The following is a 23,592-nucleotide window of genomic DNA, read 5'->3' as shown; positions in this document are numbered from 1 at the left end:
CTCTGCCTTCAGGGCCCAGTGTTCTCCAGCACCGTGATGCCTACCAGACTCCCCAGGGAGGAGTACTGTGATTCCTTTGGCACGCTATCCAAATTACAGGATAATAACTGCTTTTTGTGTCTGGATTTATTGTTACATGTGCTGTTGTTATTGGCGGCTGTATTCTACTTTTTTTTTTTTTTTTTTTTTTTGCGGTACGCGGGCCTCTCACTGTTGTGGCCTCTCCCGTTGCGGAGCACAGGCTCCGGACGCGCAGGTTCAGCGGCCATGGCTCACGGGCCCAGCCGCTCCGCGGCATGTGGGATCTTCCCGGACCGGGGCACGAACCCGTGTCCCCTGCATCGGCAGGCAGACTCTCAACCACTGCGCCACCAGGGAAGCCCTCTACTTTTGATATTTATTATCATCCTTGAAATTGTAAGATACTCTGGGCTGAATTCTAACGTGTAAGGGTTGACTTGTGCCTAATTAATGTCACTATGTGTTAAAATTCCACACTAGTGTGAACATCCAAAGATAACCCGTGCCCAACCTCTTTTCTCTGAAACTTCTCTGTTAAGCGCTAGGTAAGTTTCTTTTCAACTATTTTCTGTCAAAACTTGGGAATACCATGAAATTTGATTAGTGGTTTAATTAGCATTATTAATTATTAAAAACCAAACAGAATTTTTCTTTTACTATGATAACTCTAGCTGTAGTTTAGAGCTATAATGTCTTGATGAACCAGTGTCGTTATTTACTACGTGTCAGGTTACACCATATCATCCGCATTTGGCCTTTTTTTTTTTACCCTCCAAAACAGCAGTTCCACGTGGTTCAGCCCAGCACTGTTCCCTGAGTTCTGGGCGGTAAGAGCCAGGAGGGTGAGTAGTATGTACGCTCCCTCCCTGGGAAGAGGTTATACAGCCTGGGTCTCTTCACACAGTGATTTGGTGTTGTTTCCCATCCTTAACCCCATTATTACGATGGGAAAGGGTGCAGAGTACTTCAGAGAATGAGGACGGTTCAGAGGTAATGTTTGACTAATCAGAAATTCATGGGAAACCTTTCTTTGATAGGCATTCCCATGAGTCATGATGGTGCTGGTAGTGTAATCCGGACCACCTGTGAAATGCAGCTGCCCACGTCCCCTCAGCACCTGTTTGCTGAGCACCCACTGTGTGACAGGCGTCGCGCTGGGCTTGGGAGCAAAGCCACGTGGGCCTGCCTGCCCTCAGAGCTAATGGTGTAGTGGGAGCGTAAAGCATGCGCGCACGCGCGCACGCGTGTGTGTATGTGTGTGTGTGTGTGAGGGCTCTGACTGTGCTCCAAAAGGGTGGTTTCCAGGTGTTTCCTCCACGTGTCTGTATTTGTATATACTCTTTTCTGGCTGTTTTTATTTACTGTTTCGTGAAGAACTTTCGTACTGATACTTTGTATCATTATTCTTCATCTTAGCCCGGTAGCCCATTATGTTTAACCACGGGGTCACTGCTCCAGCAGGCACGGTTCTGCTTTCTGAGCTGTCAGGTGCTTGATTTCACTAAGTCCTAAGCCGCAGCATGACAAGGGCTTCTAGCTTTCCAGGCTGCAGCCTGTTTCCCCTCCACTTGATTGTTCACAGCTCCCCCCATCTTAGGTGGAAGGCAACACCTTTATCCTGGATGACCCTTAGGTATCCGTGAGGATCGTCTGTGCTGCTGCAGGAAGCCATAGATCTGAATGGAATAGGGCCTCACACGTCTCTGAAATAACAGTCCACTGTCACTGCTTGGGGTTTGGCGGTCGTGGGGACATCACTTGGGAACCAGGCTGACAGAAGGGCTGCCATCTTCAGTTTGCGGCTTCCAGCATCACTAGACTTGGCCCTTGCCTTCCAGCTCACGGGAAGGGGACAGGCCTGGAGAAGGCTGCAGAGTCAGATGTGTGGGTCACATCTGGAGGTGGCCCACAGCGTGTCTGCTTACATCCCATTGGGAAGGACAGGTCACCTGGCTGCCCCTAACTGCAGCAGGCCTGGGGAGACGGGGTGGCAGGGCATTTGTTGGGTGGGAGGTAGGGAAGAAGAGATTTTGATGGACAGCAAGGCCATCTGCTGGAAGCGCATGCTTTCTTCTGTTCCCAAAATAAAGCAGGCCGGGTTGTGAAAGATGTGCTGCTGGAAAAGGTTTATTTATAGGAAAAATATCTGTGCAAATGTAGTTTTTAAATGCAACTCTACAAACAAATAGTTTGAATAAAATGTGTGTGTGTTTGCAGGCTATCGCCCATTACGAACAGTCAGCTGATTATTACAAAGGGGAAGAATCCAACAGGCAAGTATTATTTTTCTTGATATAATTCAATGGGTTTTGTTACATGTAATGAAAGACAGACCTTCACTCTGCTCTGGGAGCCCCTTGCATTATACCACGTGAAGGTGCACCGAGATGTCTTGTCATTTCTCTTTGGGAGTGTTTTCTCTCTGCTCTGGTTCTCGGTTTCAGCTCGGCTAACAAATGTCTGCTGAAAGTGGCCGCGTACGCCGCCCAGCTGGAGCAGTACCAGAAGGCCATCGAGATCTTCGAGCAGGTGAGGCTGCTGTCTGCGCAGCTTCCGGCAGAAGCCATTCTGAATCTTCTTTTTAAATTCAACTTTTTATTTAGTAATGATTTTTATTGAGATCGAATTCACGTATCATGTAATTCAGCCTCTTAAAGAGTGCGCATCAGTGAGTTTGCGTATATTCACAAAGTTGTGTAATAAGCACCACTGCCTAGTTCTAGAATATTTCCATCATTGCACAAAGAAATCCCATCCTCCCCTCCTCCCAGTCCCGTGGTGTGTGAGTCCGTGGACGTGGAACCTCGGATGTGGGGGGCCGACTGTGGGATTTGAGCATCCATGGACTCTGGTATCTCAGTGGTCCTGGAACCAGTTCCCCTTGTATATCGTGGGGTGACTGTAATACTCCACAGTTTGGAGGGGTGACTCCAAACTGGATACCGAGGGGTGACTGTAATAACTCCACAGTTTGTTTAACCGTTTATCAATTAATGGACATCTGGGCTGTTTGCATTTGGGGGTATTATGAATAATGCAGCTAAGAATATTTGTGTTCGGGTATGGGGGGCATGTTTGCGGCGCTCTAGTTTATATACCTAGAATTGGGATTGTTGGATCACGCGTCAAGTCCCTTTCTAACTATCTGGGGAGCTGCCAAATTGCCCCATTCTACATTCCCTCTGTCAGCGCACATGTTCCAGCTCTCCATGCTTCACTTGTTTTCTGTTGTAACAATAGCTACGCTAATGTGTGAAGTGATATCCCATTGTGTTTTCGATATCCATTTCCCTAGTGATTAGTGATGTTGGGAATCTTTTCATGTGCTTATTGGTCATTTGTATACCTTCATTGTAGAAATATTTATTGAGTTTCTTTGTCTTTTTTTATATATAATTTTTTTTATTTATTTATTTTTGGCTGCATTGGGTCTTCATTGCTGCACTCAGGCTTTCTCTAGTTGCAGCGAGCGGGGGCTGCTCTTCGTTGTGGTGCGCGGGCTTCTCATTGCGGTGGCTTCTCTTGTAGCGGAGCACGGGCACTAGGCACGCAGGCTTCAGTAGTTGTGGCGTACGGGCTCAGCTGCTCCGCGGCATGTTGGATCTTCTGGACCAGGGCTCGAACCCGTGTCCCCTGCATCGGCAGACGGATTCTTAACTACTGTGCCACCAGGGAAGTCCCTCTTTGTCCCTTTTTGAATTGGGTTGTTTTTTCTGTTGAGTTTTAGAAGTTCTTCATATATTCTGGATATTAATTTCTTATTAGATGTGTGATTTGCAAATACTTTCTCCCAATCTGTGGGTTGCCTTTTTACTCTGTTATTAGTGTCGCTTGATGCATAAAGTTTTAAGTCCTGATGAAGTCCAATTTGTCTTTTTCTTTTGTTGCCTGTGTTTTTCATGTCAGATCCAAGAAATCATTACCAAACCCAATGTCCTGAAGCGTTTCCCCATGTTTCTTTTTAAGAGTTTTATAGTTTTAGTTCTTAGGTTTATGTTTTTCATCCATTTTGAGTTAATTTTTATATGTGGTGAAGGTAAAAGGTCCAACTTCATTCTTTCGCGTGTGCATGTCCAGTTTTCCCAGGACTGTTTGTTGAATACACTGTCCTTTTGCCATTGAAGGGTCTTGGCACCCTTGTTGAAAGTCATGTGGCCATATAAGTGAGGGTTTATTTCTGTGCTTTCTATTCTATTCTACTGGTTTTCTGTCTTTATGCCAGTACCACACTGTTTTGATTAGTGTGGCTTTGTGTGGTAAGTTTTAAAATCAGGAGATGTGAGTCCTCAACTTGGTCCTTCTTTTTCACGCTTGTTTTGGCTATTTGGGGTCCCTTGCATTTCCACATGAATTTTAGGATCAGCTTGTCAGTCTCTGCTAAAAAGTCAGCTGAGATTTTGATGAAAGTATTGTCATTTTGACATTAAGTCTTATAATCTGTGAACTCAGGGTGCTTTTGCATTTATTTAGATCATCTTTAATTTTGTTCAACAATGTTTTAGAGTTTTGTAGTGTGCAAGTCTGGCATTTCTTTGGTTAAGTGTACTCTAAGTATTTTATTCTTTTTGATGCTATGTAAATGAAATTGTTTTCTCAATTTTCTTTTCTGATTTTAATTGCTAATTTTATATACTGCAACTTTGCTGAACTTGTTTACTAGCTCTAATGAGTTTTTATGGATTCCTTAAGATTTTCTTTATACAAAATCACGTCCTCTGCAAGTAGCGATAGTTTTACTTCTCTGATCTGTGTGCCTTTTACTTCATTTTCCTGTCATTTGCTCTGGCTTGATCCTCCAGAACGATGATCAGTAGAAGTAGTAAGAGCAGACATCCTTGTTTTGTTTCTGTCTTAGAAGGAACGCATTCAGCCTTCCACCATTGAGTTTATGTCAGCTGTGGGTTTTTGCAGATGTCTTTTATCAGTTTGAGGACGTTCCCTTCCCCTCCCAGTTTGTTGTTTTTATCATCAAAGCTTTTTTTTTTTTTGTCAGGTGCTTTTTCTGCATCTTTTGAGATGATCATGTGGTTTTTGTCCTTTATTCTGTTAACATGGTGTCTTTCATTGGTTGATTTTTATCTGTTGGCCCAACCTTCCATCCTTGGGATGGAACCTGCTTGGTTGTTGAAAAGTTTCAGGGTCTCCAAGAGCACCTTGAGGTTTGATAATTCTCTGGAAGGACTCACAAAACTCAATGAAAGCTGCTATATCACAGTTATGGTTTATTATAGCAGAAGGATGCTGACCCAAATCAGCCAAAGGAAGAGGCACAGAGAGGAGGTCAGGAGAGCCCTGAGTGTGAGCTTCCTGTTGTCCTGCCCAGACTGGGACTGTGGAGCTGTGCAGACAGCACTGACTTCTCCCAACAGTGATGTGTGAAAGCACATGTGTGAAAGCATGTGTAGGGTATTGCCACCGGGGAAGAAACTCACCTGAACATGGTTGGCCTTATTCTGCAGTCCCTCCATAGGTTGAGCTAAACTACATGGTCTAAGACCCCTGGGTAAACAAAAACACTCTTTCAGGCAGGACATTCCAGGGGCTTAGAGATTATCTACCAGGAATCATGGGCAAAGGCACTTTGGACAGAATTAATCCTTTACTACATAGTTATGGTGTGTAATCCTTTTTGTAAGTTGCTAGAATTAGTTTGCTAGTGTTCTGTTCAGGATTTTGCATCTGTGTTCATAAGGGATATTGACCTTTAATTTTCTCTTGTAATGTCTCTGTCTGGCTTTGGTAGCCAGGTGATACTGGCCTCAGAATGAGTTAGAAAGTGTTCCCTCCTCTTCCTTTTCTGGAAGAGTTTGTAAAGGATTGGTGTTAATTCTTTAGACATTTGGTAGAATTCAGTGATTTTGCTCTGTCGTTCTGTTTTCAGTTTCATTGATTCCTATTGTTATCCTGATTTCTATCCTATTTTCTTCAGATTTATTTTGCTCTTCTTTTTTAGGGTACTGAGGGTAGAAGCTTAGCTAATTGATTTTCCTCTTTGTTGTGTGGGCATTTTTAGTGCTCTCAATTTCCCTCTAAGTGCTGCTTTGACTGTGTCTCACAGTTCTGTTACATTGTTTTATTTTTATTTATTTTATTTATTGATTTTCATGGATTATTTATCAGTGTTTTGTTTACTTCCCAAGTGTTTGGAGATGTTCCTGTTATCTTTCTGTTGTTGATTTCTAGTTTGATTCTGTTGTGGCTGGAAAATACACTCTGTGTGATTTCAATTCTTAGAAGTTTGTTTTATGGCCCAGAATATGGTCTTGGCATATATTCTGTGGTTCTGCTGTTGCTGGGTGGTATGTTCTATAAATGTTGATTAGCTCCTCTTGCTTAATGGCGCTGTTGAGTTCTTCGTACACTTGCTGATTTTCTGTCTACTTCTGTTGTTGAGAGTGGAGTGTTACAGTCTCTAACTATCACTGTGGATTTGTTTATCTCTCATTTCTGTCAGTCTTTGCTTCACAATATTTGGCAGCTCTGTTTGGTGCATACATATTTAGGATTGCTGTGTCTTCTTGTTGGGCTGACCCTTTTATCATTATATAGTGTCCCCCTCTGTCTCTGGTAATTTTCTTTGCTCTGAAGTCTATCTGATACTAATATAGCCTCTCCTGCTTTCTTTTGATTAATGTTTACATGATATATCTTTATGCATCCTTTTCCTTTCAGCCTGACTGTATTGTTATAATTGAAGGGTGTTTGTTGTAAACAGCACAGAGTTAGGTCATATTTTTAATCTACTCTGCCAGTTTCTGTCTTTTAGTTGGTATGTTTAGACCATTCACATTTAATGTAATTATTGACGTATTAGAACTGAAGTCTGCCGTTTTATTTTTTTGTTTTCTGTTTATCCTCTGTTTTTTGTTTTCCTGTTTCCTTTTTCCTACCTTCCAGGGGGTTTTTGATTACCTATAGTGTTTTGGGGTGTATCTCTTTAAATAGCTTTTGTAGTGATTGCTATAGGTATTATATTTACATAAAGTATCACAGGCTAATGATGTCATCATTTTTTCAGTTCCAGTGAAATACAGAAATCTTACCTTTCTTTCTGTTCCTTTATCCTCCCCCATTCAATATATAATTGTCTTTAATATTTCCTCTACACACTTTTAGAAACACATCAGTCACTGTTACAATTTTTACTTCAATCATCCAACTTAATTTAGAAAACTCAGGAGGAGGAGAAAAGCCGATTGTATTTTCCCATATTTTGCTTAGTGTGTTCTTTCTTCCTGATGTTCCAGGATTCCTTCCTGTATTTTGTTCTACTTAGAGAACAGCCTTTCGCTATTCTTTTAGGGTAGGTCTGCTGGCTCAACATCCTCTTGGTGTTCCTTCATCTGGGAATGTTTTGAATTCCCCTTCATTCCTAAAGCATATCTTCCCTGGGTATACAATTCTGGGTTGACAGCTCTTTTCTTTTCAGTGCTTGAAAAATGTGCCCTTAAAACCAGCGTGGTTTCTAATGAGAAGTTTGCTCTCATTCAAGCTGTTTTCCCTGTAGGTGAGGTGGTATTTCTTTCTGCTACTTTCAGAAAGTTTTTCCTTTGTCTTCAGTTTTCAGAAGTTCATGTGGCTTAGCATGGGTATCTTTGCTTTTATGCTGTTTGGATTTCAGTAAACTTCTGGAATCTGTAGGTTTGTGTTTGTTTCTTGCCAAATTTAGGAAGTTTTCAGCCGTTATTTCTTCAAGTGCTTTTTTGGCCACTCCCTCTTTCTCTCCCCTTCTGTGGCTCAGACAGCCCAGATGTTATGCCTTGTTTTATCATCCTACATGTCCCGATGCCCTGCTCCTCTTTTCTGGGTCTGTCTGCTCTCTGTTGTTCAGACTGAGTAATTTCTAATGTTCTACCATCAGTTCACTGAGTCCTTCCTGTGTTCCATGGGATCTGCTGTTGAACCCATCCACCTTTTATGTCAGTTACTGTGTATTTCAGTTCTGAAGTTTCCACTCATTTCTTCTTTGTATCTTCTGGGGTTTCTTACTGAGAATTTTTCTTCATTGATGCTTTGGTTTTCCTCTGGTCTCAAGCAATTTTCTAATGGCTTGTGGAAGCATTTTAGAAAGGCCCCTTTAAAATCTGTTAGATAAGTCTCACATCTCTGCTATGTGAGAGCTGTTGTTTATTAGTTGTCTTTTTTTTTAATTTAATTTTATTTATTTTTTTTATACAGCAGGTTCTTATTAGTCATCCATTTTATCCACGTCAGTGTATACACGTCAATCCCAATCTCCCAATTCATCACACCACCACCACCACCCCACCGCTTTCCCCCCTTGGTGTCCATACGTTTGTTCTCTACATCTGTGTCTCAATTTCTGCCCCGAAAACCCGTTCATCTGTACCATTTTTCTAGGTTCCACATATATGCGTTAATATACGATATTTGTTTTTCTCTTTCTAACTTACTTCACTCTGATTAGTTGTCTTTTTTTCATTCAACTTGAGATGTTCCCTTTTCTTGGTATTGCAAGTGAGTTTTAATTAAAAACTGGATATTCGTACATTGTGTTATAAGACAGGGTCTTGTTTAAACCTCCTCTCTCAGCTGGTTTTCTTTGGCACTGAAGGGCTGTGGCCTCGCTCCTGCCAGGTGAAGTTAGGGTTCAAGCTCCCCACCTGACCGCCTGGTTACCATCAGGTAAAGGTGAATCCATGCCCGCTGGGAGATGACGGGGCCTCTTTCTCACTGGGAGGAGGTGACGCAGTCCCCACGTGGTCTCCAGTGCCTCTGTGATGGGGGCGCAGGCTGGCTCCTGCTCTGCCTCCTTGGCAGGAGAGTGGGGCTCTCCCAGGAGGATGGGCGTCTTGGCTTCCTCTTTGGCTTTTGCCGCTGTGAGTGGCGTGGATCAAAGCAGGTGTCGTCTAAACATTTTCTGTCTTGCTAGCTGCCCCTCTCCTGGTCCTCTGGCTGGAGAAAGCAGGCTTTCATCTATTCTCTCTCTTTCTTTCGCTGCACCCACCGGCATTTATGGGTTGCTGGCTTTTTCTGTTCCAAGTCAGGGATTTATGCAAGAAAAAGAAAAACCAGGGAACTCCCTGCCGTGTTTGCCCTGTGTCCCTGGCTTGTCTGCTCTTCTTTCCACCTTTCAGTCTCCCTATGTTAGTTTCATATAAAAGATCCAGGGCTTTTAGTTGTACTTAGCAGGAGGGACAGAGGACAGCATGTCTGTTCCATCCTCCTGGATGTGGAATTCTGCTGAGTCGTTTTTAACAGGTCAGCACTTTATGTCTTAAACATTGTTTTTTTGTCTAGTAACATTTCTGGTACAAGGCTTTGGGTTAGAAGAATGGATTTCATAGCTTAACTAACGTAAGATGCAGAGTACTTGCTAAAGAGTAGATGAGGGTCAGCATGCCTAGTGTAGGAGGGCAAACCTTTTCACTCTGACCCCACTTTCTCTGCCTAGATTGGGGCCAACACCATGGATAACCCTTTGTTGAAGTACAGTGCAAAGGATTACTTCTTTAAAGCTGCCCTCTGTCACTTCATAGTGGATGAGCTGAATGCCAAGGTGAGGGGCCCTGCGGGGTGGGTTCTGATGCGCTTCACCCCTAAGCACAGGTGCTCAGCCGTTGTCCGTGATTCCAGCTCGGAGTAAGACTGTGCTGCGTACGTGGAAAGCAACATGGAGGGTGATACTCTTGACCCTGTCCTGGCTGTACTACCGCAGCTGGGGTGACAGCTGCTGAGGCTCTTCTCTTAAGTGAACGCCCCCTGGGGGCCACACTTCCTTCAGTAGTTTTGGTTTAAAGAAATCAGGGGCTGAGGGGAGACAGTAAAAGCAGAATCGTGTCTTTTTTTTAAACTCAGAAATGGAGCTGGGGTGAGGGTTGGGAGAAAAGCAAAGAGAGAGCTGGAGGTGGAGGCAGGGACAGGGCAGCCTTGGTGTCCTCGGGGTCGGGGTTAGGGCCCCCCGGGCTCCGGGCAGAGCCTCCTCCAGCGCGTGAAAATAGACGCCTGCTCTGGGAGGTCCGAACATTGGATCTGGCTCACGTGGTCTTCCCTACAGCAACCTCATTCGGAAAAACTGGTTTAGAAGTTTATTCTTAACTGAAATTGAAATTCACAATCAACAGGTTTGATCAACACAGGTTGATTTTGATGTTGAGTCTGATAATTAAGTAGGATGTAAATAAATCATACCGAAGTTAGTAGAATGTCAAAGCTTCGTTTCCTGGTTCAGTGACTCAGATGTTAACGAGTGGTTTTCTTTCCCAGCTTGCTCTGGAGAAATACGAGGAAATGTTTCCGGCGTTCACTGATTCGAGAGAATGCAAGTTATTGAAAGTAAGTAGGTGGGGCTGGGATACAGTGACGTTTTCATCCTGTGAATCCGCTCGCCGAGCAGCCCAGCCCCGTGCCTTCCTGCCCTTGCGCACTAGGCCTCAGGTGCCGTTAGGGTCAGCGCGCGCTGCTCTTAACCTGGTGGGTCAGGTACGTTAGCACAAGGCTGGATCCCTGACTCGGGGTAACCCTTGACTTGTATTTGGAATTTTCCCGTTTTGTAAGTCATTTGGCAACATCAGTTAGTGTGATACAAAGGCTATTTTGCATTTAAAGTATCCATTCATAGACGGAACTTTTTAGCCTACCCAACTAATTTTTCTGTATTTATGTTCCCAGAAACTTCTAGAAGCTCATGAAGAGCAGAACAGTGAAGCTTACACAGAAGCAGTACGTTCGCTTTTGGGATTTAGCATGTTCTCTGAAAGTTTACGTTACAGAAACAACTCCTTTTCATCGTGTAAATGCTGAACATTTATTTGGACATTATTGCACTATACCTACGTTGTGTTTTCCAAAAGGCATGTTTTTAGATCCCACCAGCCTTCACAATTAGACAGTTCTATGAGCTGTGCTGAATTTAGGTGTGAGGCAAATATATATCACATAATGTTATGACTTGTTTGGATGTTTTCTATGGAAAATAATCTGATCCATGAATAAGTGTCAAGTAAAATCAGTGAAATCTAATCACTTAAATTTAAAACATAAAAACAAAGCAATGAGAGTTTGTTATATTCTTGGCATAAAGTAAATGGGAAAATTATTTTTACATTCATCAGTTTCCTGTTTTCCCATCTTTTTCCCTCTTATGTTCATAATCAAGTGAATTTCTTAGTGTCCTTCATTAAGACATTCACCCTGGCTTTGAAGCAATAGTGGGAAGGCGAGGTTTCCCCTTTAACTTTTGCTGCCAAACCCTTTTCATCCTATGAAAGTCCATTCTTCGATAACTTGTGGAAATGAGTTAAAGGAATTCTGCTTCCACATGTTCCCTTGCTGCAAATACGTTTGTTTGTGTTCAGTGGATACTGGAGCCACATTACTTTTCCATGTCCCATTGTTCTTATGCAGGGTCTCATGTCCTTTGTCACGCTAAATGTGCTCTTCGTCCAGTAGGCTGTTATGGAGTTTTGCCATTGCATGCTGGCATAAGAGCAATATAAAAAAAGTTTTTAATGAAGAAAGTTGCAAGCTGGAATGAATGATTTCAAATGAAGAAAGTTAATGTTTAGGCAGTGTGGGGCAGTGTAGTCCTGTGTTTGCTTGTACTTCCATGGAGTGAGTCCTGTTCCTCTTCCCTTAAACCAGGTGAAGGAGTTTGACTCGATATCCCGCCTGGACCAGTGGCTCACCACCATGCTGCTGCGCATCAAGAAGTCCGTCCAGGGGGACGGGGAAGGAGATGGAGACCTCAAGTGAAGCGCTATGTCTCTGGCGTGCCGCCGAGTCCTCTTTAGTTTCGTGTTAGGGCCGGTGGTCCTTCTGGGATGCCCATGCAGTGGCTTCGTCGTGTTGCACACGAGCCTGACGCTGTGTGTGTGTGTGTCTAAGCCGCCATGTGTGTCACCGTGCAGCGGATGGGTGGGCGGCTCCCGTGTGTATCGCGAGTGTGACAGGCTGTTTCCCGCTTGTCAGTCCCCAGAGTTTTCCGAGAACTGCTTCCGAATCTTACTCCTGTTCTTTTGGTACGTGCAGAGCTCCTGTTTAATTTTGCCACATATTTTTATGTCCTTTGTCCTGGACTTGAGTACCCAACCCGGTTCTAATAGATGCTTTGCATGTTCTCCGTGAACTTGCACCTGGACGGATTCTCTAAACGTGTGTGTTTAGTGTAGGACTGTTGTTAGGAGCGCGTTTATGACTTTCCCCGTGAGAAATTATTTGTCCTCTTTGTTGTCTTGTGATTCTTTTCATGGTGCTAGTGACCAGTTTCTTTGCTTTTTATATCGTTCTGTAGGTAACGTGCATGTGAGAATTCAGCTCAGCCGGGCCTGCCAGCCACTTACAGTGGGAAAAGAGGGAGCTTCCTGGCACTGCCTGGTTATGTGTGTGGACGCGTGTGGAGGTGGGCCTGATCTTACATACAAGTGCACACACATGTAAGATCTAGCAGACTTGGGCGTTTTCCTTGCCTGGAGATGGTGTCCACTTCTAGTTGGGGCGGGACCCTTGCTTCATCTTATAGGAAGGTGTTTGAACTGGCACATCCCTCTACTTCTGTGTTCACACACTTTTCCGCGCTGAGAGGGCACCTCGTGTGCCCTCTCACATACATGCTCACCAGGGCTGGGAGGTTATCTCGGTCGAAGCTTGTGTGTCATTAATTTTAATTGTGTGTCATGTTCATTTTATCCATTAATTGGATGTGATGGGCTTGGTAGGCTGAGTACGGTACAGAGGTTTGCTGTGCTGAGTCAGGAAGAGAACCCCAGCTAGCTTCTGAGGGGACCTGCGCTTAGCCAATGGAGTTGTTTTAGCTTGTGTGTTTGAATTCTGTCCTATTATTTTGGCTTATATATGTGCTCTGTTGACCTGTGAACTTGATCCCTGCGCGTTATGTTATGTGCTGACATCGTACTTTAGACGTGGTCTTGTTTCCTGAATCTCCTGTGTCCATATTTTTAGGCATAAATGATTTATGTTTGATGTGTGTTAATTGCCAGGTAATGACAGTGTTGACAGATAAGTGGAATTTCCTGTGCCCTGTCAACGTTAGCTGGTATTTGAATGGTGTTTGCATTTTTGGACGGTCCTCGACTGAGATTGGTAGCTGCTGTTGGGCAGAAATAGAGGGTGTGCCCAGGCTGAGGGCTGAGCGGGGAGGAAGGCTTGGGGATGGGGAACAGGTCTGTCCGGGATGAAGCAGAAAGTGGCAGGAAAGGAGGCTAAGAAGGGCCAGCTGGGACCCGGTCACGGAGCAAGCCCTGTGGGCAGCCGTGAGGATTCGGTGGCCGTAGTTGCGGGGTCACTTGTGCAGGCTGGGCTGGTGGAGAGGCAGGGCAGTGATGTCACAGTGTTGGCTGAGGGCAGCAGGAACGGACCGGGAGACGCAGGCGCTCTGACCCTGGGCCCTGGCATCCAATGAGGACTCCTTCCTTCCTTCAGAGGTCTGGGATTCTTAAAAGAAAGCTGGCTGTCAGTTACGGTGCATTTGGGGATGGAGCCGCTTGGCACTTCTTCGCTTCCTGTTGGAACTATGAAAAAACGCTTAGAGAGAAAAGTGGGGGTTTGTTGCTCTACCTAATCCAGTGCCAACCGGCCAGAAGCACTTGGGTGAGATGAGTGTGGGGCCTGTGTCCTCCGGCTGCAGATCTGTCCCACCTGAGGGGCTGTAACCCTCGCCGCCAGCGTGTGCGCTCTGTCGTTAGTCTGGAAGGTTTGTTCCCACTTGTTAAAGGAACCTGGTCTGACCATGTAAAGTAAAAAGCAAATGATGTCTTTTAAGGCCATTTATTAGCTTTTCATCCTGCACCCCTGACAGAAGACCTGTGGTTTTGAGAAATAGTATTGGCAGCGTTTTGTCACATCAGTTAGAGTTGCTTGTGTTGAAATGAACACTGGGATCAGTGCCTGGGTTAAGATGTTTTTGTCTTTAATATTTCACGTGAAAAAGAGTAAAATATAATTGTAATGGCTAGAGCAGACCTGCCAGAACATAACAGGAAAATGAGCAGAAAAAAGTCCCATTAACAGTACCCAGACTTTCTCCCTTGAAGTGTTCCATCAAAGTGGGCAGTGCTGTGACTCAGAGCCCGGGTCAGGTTTCCAGGACTTACAGATCGTTATTTATGAACACAGTATAATGACTATTTACGTTACAGTCCTTGTGTTTTAGCAGATCGTGTTTAGTTCATTGTCAGAATGAGTTAAAATTTCTTACAGGAAAGCTTTGCTTTTTGTGGCAGCGTTTTTATAGCTCATGTGAATTCCTTTTTTATTGAATGATTTGAAAACAGTATTCTTGCAGTCGTGACCATGTGTGATGATGCCCCTGTAAACCTTTATTGTCTCCTCTGATACTGTGCGTTTAAGATGCCCAGAGGCAACCCCCGTGGCTTTCTCAGGGCCTGTGGCACGCAGCCTGCCTCCCGGGGCCCCAGCCTGGCGCGGCCTCTCCTCCCCCGCGCTGTCGGGGAGGTTGTATTATGAGAACTCATCCTGTGATGATAAACCCACCTTCGCAAAGAGCCTGTGTGTTTCATGTGAACCTGTACAGTAAATAAAGTCGAAGTTGTGAACGGTATGGTGAGTTTCCTGGTTGGTTTGCACAGGTCGGGAGTGGCTTCCTGTCCTGGAAGGTGTCCCCCCGGGGTTCAGGGCAGTGGGCAGCAGCCGTCCGGGCTCTGCAGGCTCCCCGTTCCCATCCCTTCTGCTGCCTGGTCAGGGATCTCACTGGCAGGCTTGAAGGAGGAGTGGCCCCTAGGAGACCTCAGAGCGGGAGGCGGGGGGCCCGAAGCCCCATCTCCCTTGGTGGAGCCACGTTGACTTGGTGCTGTCAGCGGGCCTTGTTCAGGTCCCTCAAAGATCATTTGAGGCAAATTCAAAATGAATGGTCGAACAGGCCGTCCCATCTAGGAATTCTGCCAGGTTGTTGATATTCAAGGTTACTTTCTCATTCAAATGTCTCTTCTGTTTCCTAACAGAAGCTCCCGTGGTGGGTTTTGCCAGCCTCGGTGAGGGTCCCAGAGGCCCGTGCAAACTGGTGGAGGGAAGTGGGCAGTTCCCGGGGCTCAGCTGGGGGGTGACGGATGTGCCAGGCGGCCCTGTGCCCGCATCCATCTGCCCGTCTTGGTGCCTGTGGACAAATGGATTTTCGCCTGAAATAATGTTACTTAGAGTGACAGGAACACCATCGAGTTCAGTCAAGGGGACAGGCACTTGCTTGGTCTCAAAAAATGTCCCTGCTCTGGCAAGATATACAACAGGTTAGAATTAAATGATAACTTACACTCAAATTGGTCAGTTTAGATGATCACCTTTGGCAAAACCACACATCTGTGAAGATCACCTTTAATAAAGGTTTTACCCCACCACTTGGCCAATTTTGTTTTCAAACCGTACAACAAATTTTGGTTAAAAGCAGAGGCAGGGGAGCTTTGGAGTCTGGGCTGAGGGCGTCTCCCACACGATGCTTGGAAGGCGTGAAATCGCCGCCTTGGTGTGGCCTGACCTGATCGTCTGGGGCTGACAGTCACGTGGCAACAGAGCACCTGGATGGGGAGAAACGGAGACGCCCCACAAATCCCCGAGGGTGAGATGCATCTTCGGCAGGGTTTGGGGCGGCAGCCCTCTTGTCCCCTCCCGGGAAGCAGAGAAGTGACCGTAGATGGGAGGAGCCTCTGAGGCACAGAGTCACCGTGGCTGCAATGAGGCTGGGCCCCTCCCCGCCGCCTGGCACCAGCTACCGAGGCCGAGCGCGTGCGGGGCCAGGCCTGTCCCGTGTCAGGAACACACGTGCAGTGCACGGAGGTGGCGAGACTCCAAGGACCAGGGAATTAAGCTACCTGTACGAGTCAGGAATCTTATTTCTGTAGAACCTAATTTCTAATAATGGAAATACACTTACACTTGCGAAACTATTTTTACAAAACATTTATTAACACATTAAAGTCTTCTGTAGAATTTCTAAAGAAACAAATTCAAGACAAAAATTATTCCGATAGGTAACAAAATAATCTATTATTTAAATTTCTTCTCATTAAGATGACTTTACCCCCAAGAAACAGTTCATTAGCCGGGCAGGTTCATTCTCCTTTCGAGAGTAAATTGTGTGTGAGAGTCACTGTTTTGTTCTGTGAACACAAGTGGGTCACGCTGTCACAGCTGGAGGTGGAATCGGTACTGCCACCTGCAGCCCGTGTCAGCACCTGGGACGCCTTCGACACCTTCGGTACCTTCGGTGTTGACGTCACCGTCTCATGGGGAAGAAAGTGTCCTCGGTCTTTTTCTGGCATCTCGTGCAGCTGTGTCTTCTTCCCGGACTTGCATAAAGTACCCTTCCTCTTAGAAAACGAGGAAACAGCAAGTGTAATAAATTAAATGTAAGAAAAAGAGCAACTAGTGACAATTCCCCTTCTCTTTTTACCTGGGTCACGTGCGACCCACCCTCACCACTGGATCAAGAACCAGGCTGGGTGGGCTTCCCTGGTGGCGCAGTGGTTGAGAGTCCGCCTGCCGATGCAGGGGACGCGGGTTCGTTCCCCGGTCCGGGAGGATCCCACGTGCCGCGGAGCGGCTGGGCCCGTGAGCCATGGCCACTGAGCCTGCGCGTCCGGAGCCTGTGCTCCGCAATGGGAGAGACCACAACAGTGAGAGGCCTGCATACCGCAAAAAAAAAAAAAAAAAAGAACCAGGCTGGGTAAGGACAGCGGAATTACCAAAGGCCAGCATGAGACAGGTGCATTTAAGACAAGGTTGGCGGTTCCATGGTCCACTCTTAAGGCTAATCAAAGAGGAGTGTACGGAGGCTTTTGGTCCCTTTTGCCAAATTCACTCATGCTCCCGGGGGAACACGTGCGCCAGTGACTTGCCTGTGTCAGCGTCTTGACATGTTAATGAGAAATGCTGGGTTTCTGAAAATCACAGAAATTGTCAAAAGAACCTAGCAAAACTACTAGTATTCTGTGTTCTTAGATTGGCTACCACCACCTCACTGCTACTCGTGGATAAAATAACTACACTATGTTTCAAGTGTTCTCATCAAGCCCCTGGCTTAATTTTTCACACCTCTTTGCAAAAACTACTATGCTGTTTTCTGCTAGTCTTTGGTAGGACAGCTTTTTTAAATTGGATTTTTAGAAATGAAACCTGTAGCCACATCTCAGGTCATTTTATGACAAACTTCCTAGTTGCATGTGTGCTGTGAGCAGCTACTCTACAAGTGTTCAGTTTAGTGCCTACAAACGGGGGCAGAGGGGGACAAGTGCAGTCATCTGTCTCTTTAGCCCCATTCCAGTGTCCCAGAGCACCTGACCGGCTTCAACAGGAAAGAAACAGCTGAAAATAAATATATGGTCCCAGTTTTACTTCAGGGTGGTAGAAAAATAGCTTTAAAGTATCAGAAATAAACTTCCACGAAGAAGCTGAGCAGTAACCCCAGCCTCAGGAATGTCAAGGTCATCAAGCATTAGGATAATTCCACCAGAATTAAGTGAGGTTATGTTAACTGCCTTGTTTGCTGATAAAGTGTGGCTGAGACCATGCAGATCAGGATTTCTAAGGGAAAGCATGAGAAATGGTTTGATAGAGACGTGCAAGTTAACAGAAATTCAAGAAACTGTGGAAGCCATCCTTGCCCACTTCTTTGCCCACAGTTGTTCTTGACCCCTGACGAACGCTCGCGTCCAGCCCTTACGCGTGCAGGTGCAAGGCTGGGACCGCGGGGCAGGTGACCCCGTGCTCTAGTCCGTGTGAGTCAGAGAGTGGAGCTGTGTGGGCCCGCGTCCGTTTGCGGCGTCAGCTCGCTAAGCTCGTTGATGGTGGTGGCCAGCAGCGTGTCCTGGGGCCCCACAGGGCCGTCCGACTTACAGGCCGGGTCCGCAGGACTGTCATCGTGCACGGCAGGCATGCTGCCCTGCACAGTGGCCAGGTTGTGAAAATGGCCATTTTCTGCGAAAGACAGCAACTTATCAGAGAGTTTGGATGGCGTGTACTCTTCATCGGGCTGCTCAGTCTTGTGCCCATCGCCATCCTTGGGAGAGCTGTCCACGATGACGAGGAAAGACTTCCATGGAGTTGTCTTATCATGGATCTGCGGACCAAACGCAGAACAGAGAGGTCACCCACTGTGTCCCTAACCAGGATCTGCAGAGCCCCCAATTCACAGCCACTGGTTACCAAGTACAACAGCCTTCTCCAACCGTCAGACACGTGGTCCCTGCCAGAAATAACTCAGGATGCCCCGGGCCCTGCTTCACACCCCCCTTGGCCGCCCTCGCTGCAGGGGAGGGAGAGCCCCGCCTTCCCCTGGGACCCCCTTATAGACTGAGGGCCTCAGGGAAGGGGGGCGGGTGGCTCTGCTGTCCGGCGGCCGTCCGTGGGGGCCGGCCTGGCCGCTCACCGAGGTGTGCCGCCGGAGCGTGGACTTGTCGGTGAATGTCCGCCCACACGCATTGCACATGAATGGCTTCTCCCCCGTGTGGATCCGATGGTGGCGCTGGAGCGCGTTGAGCTGCGTGAACTGCTTGCCACACTGGTCACAACAGTAGGGCCGCTCCCCTGGGAGGGAAGGGACGGAGGACACGAGAGCTACCGGCTGCTCTGGACCGCCCGGCGTCCCGAGCTGCCATGGGGAGGGCGACACGGGCACGAGCAGCGGACCGTGCAGGAGCCCCAGGGGTCCGTGGCCTCACCCACAGCTTTCCAGTCGTAAGTGACCCTGCGCGGGTGTGAGTGTTCACAAGCACGTGCAGATCATCACCCCTAATTCTAATCTCAAGGTGTTCAAAGGTTCACACGTCCACATCCATGTTCACACATTCACACCTTTCCAGTTTGTCAGAGCCAGAAACTAGACACTCAAAAATGTTTAAATGCTATTAGGACGCACGACTTAAAGCTAAATTCCAAATAATTTTCCAGAAAATCTAAAACCTTCAGGATATTTTCTTGCCACACTGACCTCCCTTCTCTGGCAACATTCCAGCCATACCTGTGTGGACTTTGATATGCTGGTAAAGCGAATTCCGCTGAGCAAAAGTCCTGAAACAAACTTCACATTTAAAGGGTTTGGACCCAGTGTGGATCCTGTTGTGATGTTTTAAATACTCCTTGGAAGCGAAACTCTTGCCACACGTTTCACACATGAAAGGCCTCTCACCTACATGAAGACATGAGACACGAAGTTAGAAGAGACACGGGCGCTAGAACACGCGGAGCATGGGGTCCACCCTCCCAAGTGCCCTGGCAGGCAGCGCGTTCTTTTCTAGTTAAAACTGTCATAAAATATCTCTTTGTGTCCAGTGCTTGCTACCTGCTGAAAGCTGGTGTAAAATGTCCCTGGAAATCCCAAGAAAGAGCCCAGTAGATGAGAATTAAAGAGCGCATTCAGCCAGCTCACGTTTTGGAAATTCAGTCATCCCAAACAAGAAAAACAGTTCGACAACTGGTTTGGTGGAGCAGCTGGACTTTTTCACAGGGCTTCTGTGGGTCTCCGTCAGAACAGAAGCCCCTCTTGAAGGGAGCGGAGTGAGCAGTGGACACGCGGGGCTGTCCTGGAGCAGCCCCCAGCCGCCTGGGGTGGGGTCAGGGCAAGGAGGGCGTCCACCCTTCACGCTGTGCAGCTGGGGCCCTGAGGGCCCACAAACCAGACTCCTCTGTCAGGCGTGCCCCAATTTCTCAAACATCAAAACAAAACTACTGGCTTTAATAAAATCCAAATATATTAGCATGTTCATCAAACGACCGATTCTAACTTAATCCTTCGGTGTGGCCTGACCTCCCCCGACCCCAGTCTTCCATCAGACACCAATCCTGCTCATTTTAGTCTATTAATTCACATCATTAAGTGGCTCATCTATCTCATCATTTGAACTTGAGGCTCATAGGACAGTCAAAGAAGTAAAGATTTTTAAATGGGAGCAGCACTGGGTTAGCGTGATAAGCCCAGTACCCGACAGCTAGACTCCACATGCCCCAGAGCTCTGAACCCCAGGAGCACTGCACAAAACAAAGAGCTTAAACGTTCTCCCTCACCTGATGAAATCGTACCACAGAAATTCTGAACACCTCACGATTCCCCCACCTTAACACATCATGTAACTACTTTATATTTCTGCAGGTTTTCAATAAAGCTGGGATTCACCGTATACTCAATTGTGCATTTTTCAAGTCAACAGCCGAACACAGGTGTTTTTCGTAATATTCAGAGACCTTAGTCAGAAGGGCCTGGGACGGGACAGGGTGGATTTACCCATTTACTGAACCACTTCCCTGGGCTTGGACAGTCAGGTTTTTTCTAATGCTCTGTTCCTAGAGATGGCAAGAAGCGGGATAATAGCATATATCTTTTCCCATACTCTGAGCAATTTCTTTCCGAGGTCATGGCCACAAGCACACAGCCCTGGAGGCAGCGGGCGGATTTTACTCATTTACTTATGCTCACTTATGAGACGGAAGAGCGTATCAGGGCTTTAACTTAAACCACTTGGCAGATGCCAACTTCTAAATGAAGAAAACTGCGGTTTTCCTCCTACAGCCAGGAAAGACGTCCAATCACCATGGAGTACTTACCTGTGTGACACCTTTTATGATAAATCAGCATATGGTTCTGAGTGAATCTTGCGCCACATTCATCACAGACAAAAGGTTTTTCCCCTGTGTGAATTCTGAAAGCACAACATTCAGAGGGTAACTCGGGATGTGTCAAAGCTCGCTCTGCATTACCATCTCCTCCCTCACCTGGGGAGACGCTTCGCCTGAATGCGAAGGACTGAAAGGCGGCGAGGCCCAGGACCCTCACCCCCAAATCAGTCTCTGCCAGAGTCAAGACCGCCACATCCCCGCCAGACGCCGAGTCCCCCCACGTGCTGCCCCCAGGTGCAGGCACAGGCTGTGCCTCTGCAGGCTGTTTATGACACCCAACAGCACCGTGTGGTATTTATAAAGCTCCCTCATTGAGAATAGCCACCCACAGACACCTTAGGAACCATGGCTGACAAAAGTACCACGTGATCCACATGTTTACCATCCTTTCCTAGTTTGACGTAACAGTCTAGAAAGAGCTGTTATCAACACATGAAGCCAGCCGGTCCCTGGGGTGCATGCGTAAGCACTGCACTTCAGGGCGAGGATGGAGTGGCTGTCACCATGTTTACTGAGCCTTTCCTGAGCCGGGTTATAAATGACAATAAAAGGACAAAAAACACCCAGCTCCCACCCCTGGACTGGCCCAGGATGATGGCAGATCTAGGGGAGAGTAGAAAACTGCTTTGTCTGGATTTCAAGCATAAGTACTGAGCACTGCAAGGGAATTTATTTAAAAACTGAATGTCACCCACCTACACTTCAAAAATCAGTAACTGGAGTCCCTGTCCGTCCTAATCCTGGAGCTTAGATTGGCGACAGGCACTCTCCAAGCCCAAAGAAGTGTCGCCCTGCTGAGGTCTTCAGGGGGACTCGCCACCCAGCCGGTCACAGGACTGAGTCCCAAATGAAGGATCAGGAAGGGGGACGGGGTCGTTGGCCCCACTCGGCAAGGGTGGTGGGAGGCCTCAGCACCAGGAGCGGGAGAGGCCCCTGCACCTGAGCGGGAGGCGCGGGTCCCCATCAGCCGGGCCCGCGCCCAGGGAGCGCCATGCCCGCATCTCTGCCTCGAGAGAGAACCCAGAGGCTCAACACAGCCCCCGACTTTGAGAGGGAGCGAACTGAAAAGTGACCCATCCCGCGAGGCAGCCACACCGGCCGCCTCCTGCACGCCCCCCACGTCTCCACGTGCGTTCTGGGGCTCGAGGCGGCCCGTGCCTACCTCAGGTGGGTCTTGAGGGCCGAGGGCTGCGAGAAGGTGGCCGGGCACTCGGTGCAGCCGTAGGGCTTGTGGCCCGTGTGCGTGCGCTCGTGCAGCCGCAGCGCCGTTTTGGAGCTCAGGCCCTTGCCGCACTGCTGGCACTGGTGCCGCTCGCCGCCGCCCTCGTGCACCTGCACCACGTGCCGCTTCACGTCCTTCTTCCTCTTGAACTTCTTGCCGCACAACTCGCACGGGAAGTGGCGCTCGCTGCTGTGCACGTGGCGCTGGTGGCCCTTCAGGTTGCAGCGGTTGGCAAAGGTCTGGCCGCAGGTGTCGCAGCGGTGGACCACCTCGGTGGCCACGCCGTGGTGGTGCCGCACGTGCTTCAGGAAGCTCTTCTCGTACAGAAAGGCCTTCTCGCAGCGCGTGCACCGGAAGCTGCTCCTCCGCCTCCCCGCGCCCTCCTCGCCCTCCTCGTCCTCATCCTCGTCCTCCTCTCCCTGCCCCGCCTTCGGCAGCACTGCTTCCGCCTCGGTCCCAGCCCCGCCGTCCTCCTCGTCTTTCGTGACTGTGACCAGCTCCTTCACCGTTGCCCCGGCGTCTGGGCTGGGCTCACGGGGGCCCCCGCGGTCCCCGGCGTCCTGCTCAGCACTCTTCTGCTGCTCTCGGAGTCGTCGAGTGTACTTCTTTTTAGGGATTTCCACGAACACCTTCCTCCCAGCCAGCCTCCCGCTAGCCCTTCTGAGCTTGGGGTAGGGGGACTTAGCGATCTCCTTTCTCTTGTCTGGCTTCTCCCTAGACTTTCTCGAGGGCAGATCTGGCAACACGCTGTTGCCGATTCTTGCTGCTGGGGGATCCAAGGAACTCGCGACGCCGTTGGCCAGAGGGCTGTCCGCAGCCACACCTGCCCGAGCATCAGGGGAGACAGCAGCAGAGACCTGGGAGTCGCTGCTCCCTTCTGCCTCCTGAGACTCCGAGAAATTCTGCAACTCCAAAAGTACCGACTCTAACATCTGTTTCTTCAACTGAAAACAAGTTTCAGATAAGTCCAAACATTTCAGCTTTTCTGCCATTTCCAGCATTCGCTGCACCCGATCTTCCTCCACCTGGACCTTTGCAGTGTAGACGAATTCAAGAAAAGAAGCAAAGTCAGCCACCTGCACTTCGTCTAAGTAGACGTTAGTCCTCGAGCCGTCCGCAGTCTTCTCGTTAAGAAACACTTCCTTAAAAAACTTGCTGGTGGCTGCCAGCACCGCCTTGTGGGCCATGAATTCCTCCCGGACGCCCTGGTACTCCACGCTGACAGTCACGTCGCACAGGTGACCCAGCAGCCGGAGCTGGTGCATTTCATGCAGAAGGTTAAGCGGGGAGGACTTGGATTCCAGCAGAACTGCACCACTCTCCATGTTTCTTCCCAGGAACAGCTCTGAAAACAAACCGAGAATTATTCACGCATGAGCAACCTCTGAAGTAGAAGGATTAACAATTATGAGGATTATGTCAGTTCTTTAGAGGATGTAAACTGATTGACGACCTAAACCTAGCTTTTCTCATGTACAGATTCAAGTGACGCGTCACTTCTTAGCATTTTTCTGAAGCCCTGATGCACCTTCATGAGATATTTGCATGAAAACAGACTAAGACTGCCCTAAAGATAAAGTGATGATTAATGAAATACATTAAAGCAGTAATTGGCTTCTCTAGGTCATTTTGTAATTTACATACAGACCCAGATCCCCAAACTAACAGAATTTATAGCAACAATAAGTAATGTCTACTACTTTGATCAGGAAACCAAATAAAACAAAATATAATACATGGCGGCCACGGAT

General features: G+C 47.6%; 2 protein-coding genes across 5 annotated transcripts in view; one reads left to right on the top strand and one right to left on the bottom strand.

Moving 5' to 3' along the window:
* Window positions 1-11,736, top strand: part of NAPB (NSF attachment protein beta) — a 36,872-nt gene extending 25,136 nt beyond the window's left edge. For all 3 annotated transcript variants that reach the window (XM_065892467.1, XM_065892466.1, XM_065892465.1), the window contains 6 exons: window positions 2,239-2,294; window positions 2,466-2,550; window positions 9,437-9,541; window positions 10,249-10,317; window positions 10,654-10,704; window positions 11,626-11,736. In XM_065892467.1, coding sequence (XP_065748539.1) covers window positions 2,239-2,294; window positions 2,466-2,550; window positions 9,437-9,541; window positions 10,249-10,317; window positions 10,654-10,704; window positions 11,626-11,736 — 477 coding nt within the window. The remainder of the gene's footprint in view (window positions 1-2,238; window positions 2,295-2,465; window positions 2,551-9,436; window positions 9,542-10,248; window positions 10,318-10,653; window positions 10,705-11,625) is intronic.
* A 5,995-nt stretch (window positions 11,737-17,731) lies between these two features.
* GZF1 (GDNF inducible zinc finger protein 1) lies at window positions 17,732-23,166 on the bottom strand. Of its 2 annotated transcripts, none has more exons than XM_065892946.1 (5): window positions 21,782-23,166; window positions 20,548-20,642; window positions 18,968-19,135; window positions 18,377-18,534; window positions 17,732-18,067 (listed from the first exon to the last, which is right to left on the bottom strand). In XM_065892946.1, exons 1-5 carry the CDS (start codon window positions 23,164-23,166, stop codon window positions 17,732-17,734), a joined length of 2,142 nt encoding a protein of 713 aa, XP_065749018.1. The 2 variants fall into 2 exon arrangements, with proteins under 2 accessions (XP_065749018.1, XP_065749019.1); XM_065892947.1 differs by having other exon boundaries at window positions 17,773-18,017; window positions 18,373-18,534.
* Between the last annotated feature and the right edge of the window lie 426 nt (window positions 23,167-23,592).

The sequence above is a fragment of the Phocoena phocoena genome, chromosome 15 (genome assembly GCF_963924675.1).
Source record: "Phocoena phocoena chromosome 15, mPhoPho1.1, whole genome shotgun sequence".
In the NCBI taxonomy this organism is placed as follows: domain Eukaryota; kingdom Metazoa; phylum Chordata; class Mammalia; order Artiodactyla; family Phocoenidae; genus Phocoena; species Phocoena phocoena.
The sequence above is the reverse complement of the archived record's forward strand: the minus strand, read 5'-3'. Positions and strand labels throughout refer to the sequence as shown.

Bases quoted from the DNA above. Each gene is read 5' to 3' on its own strand.
- GZF1 (XM_065892946.1), bottom strand. From the start codon at position 23,166: ATGGAGAGTGGTGCAGTTCTGCTGGAATCCAAGTCCTCCCCGCTTAAC. The intron at 20,643-21,781 runs GTAGGCACGGGC...TTGTGCTTTCAG, and splicing joins GCCCTCAAGACCCACCTGAG to AATTCACACAGGGGAAAAAC. The intron at 18,535-18,967 runs GTATGGCTGGAA...CTTCCCTCCCAG, and splicing joins GCATATCAAAGTCCACACAG to GGGAGCGGCCCTACTGTTGT.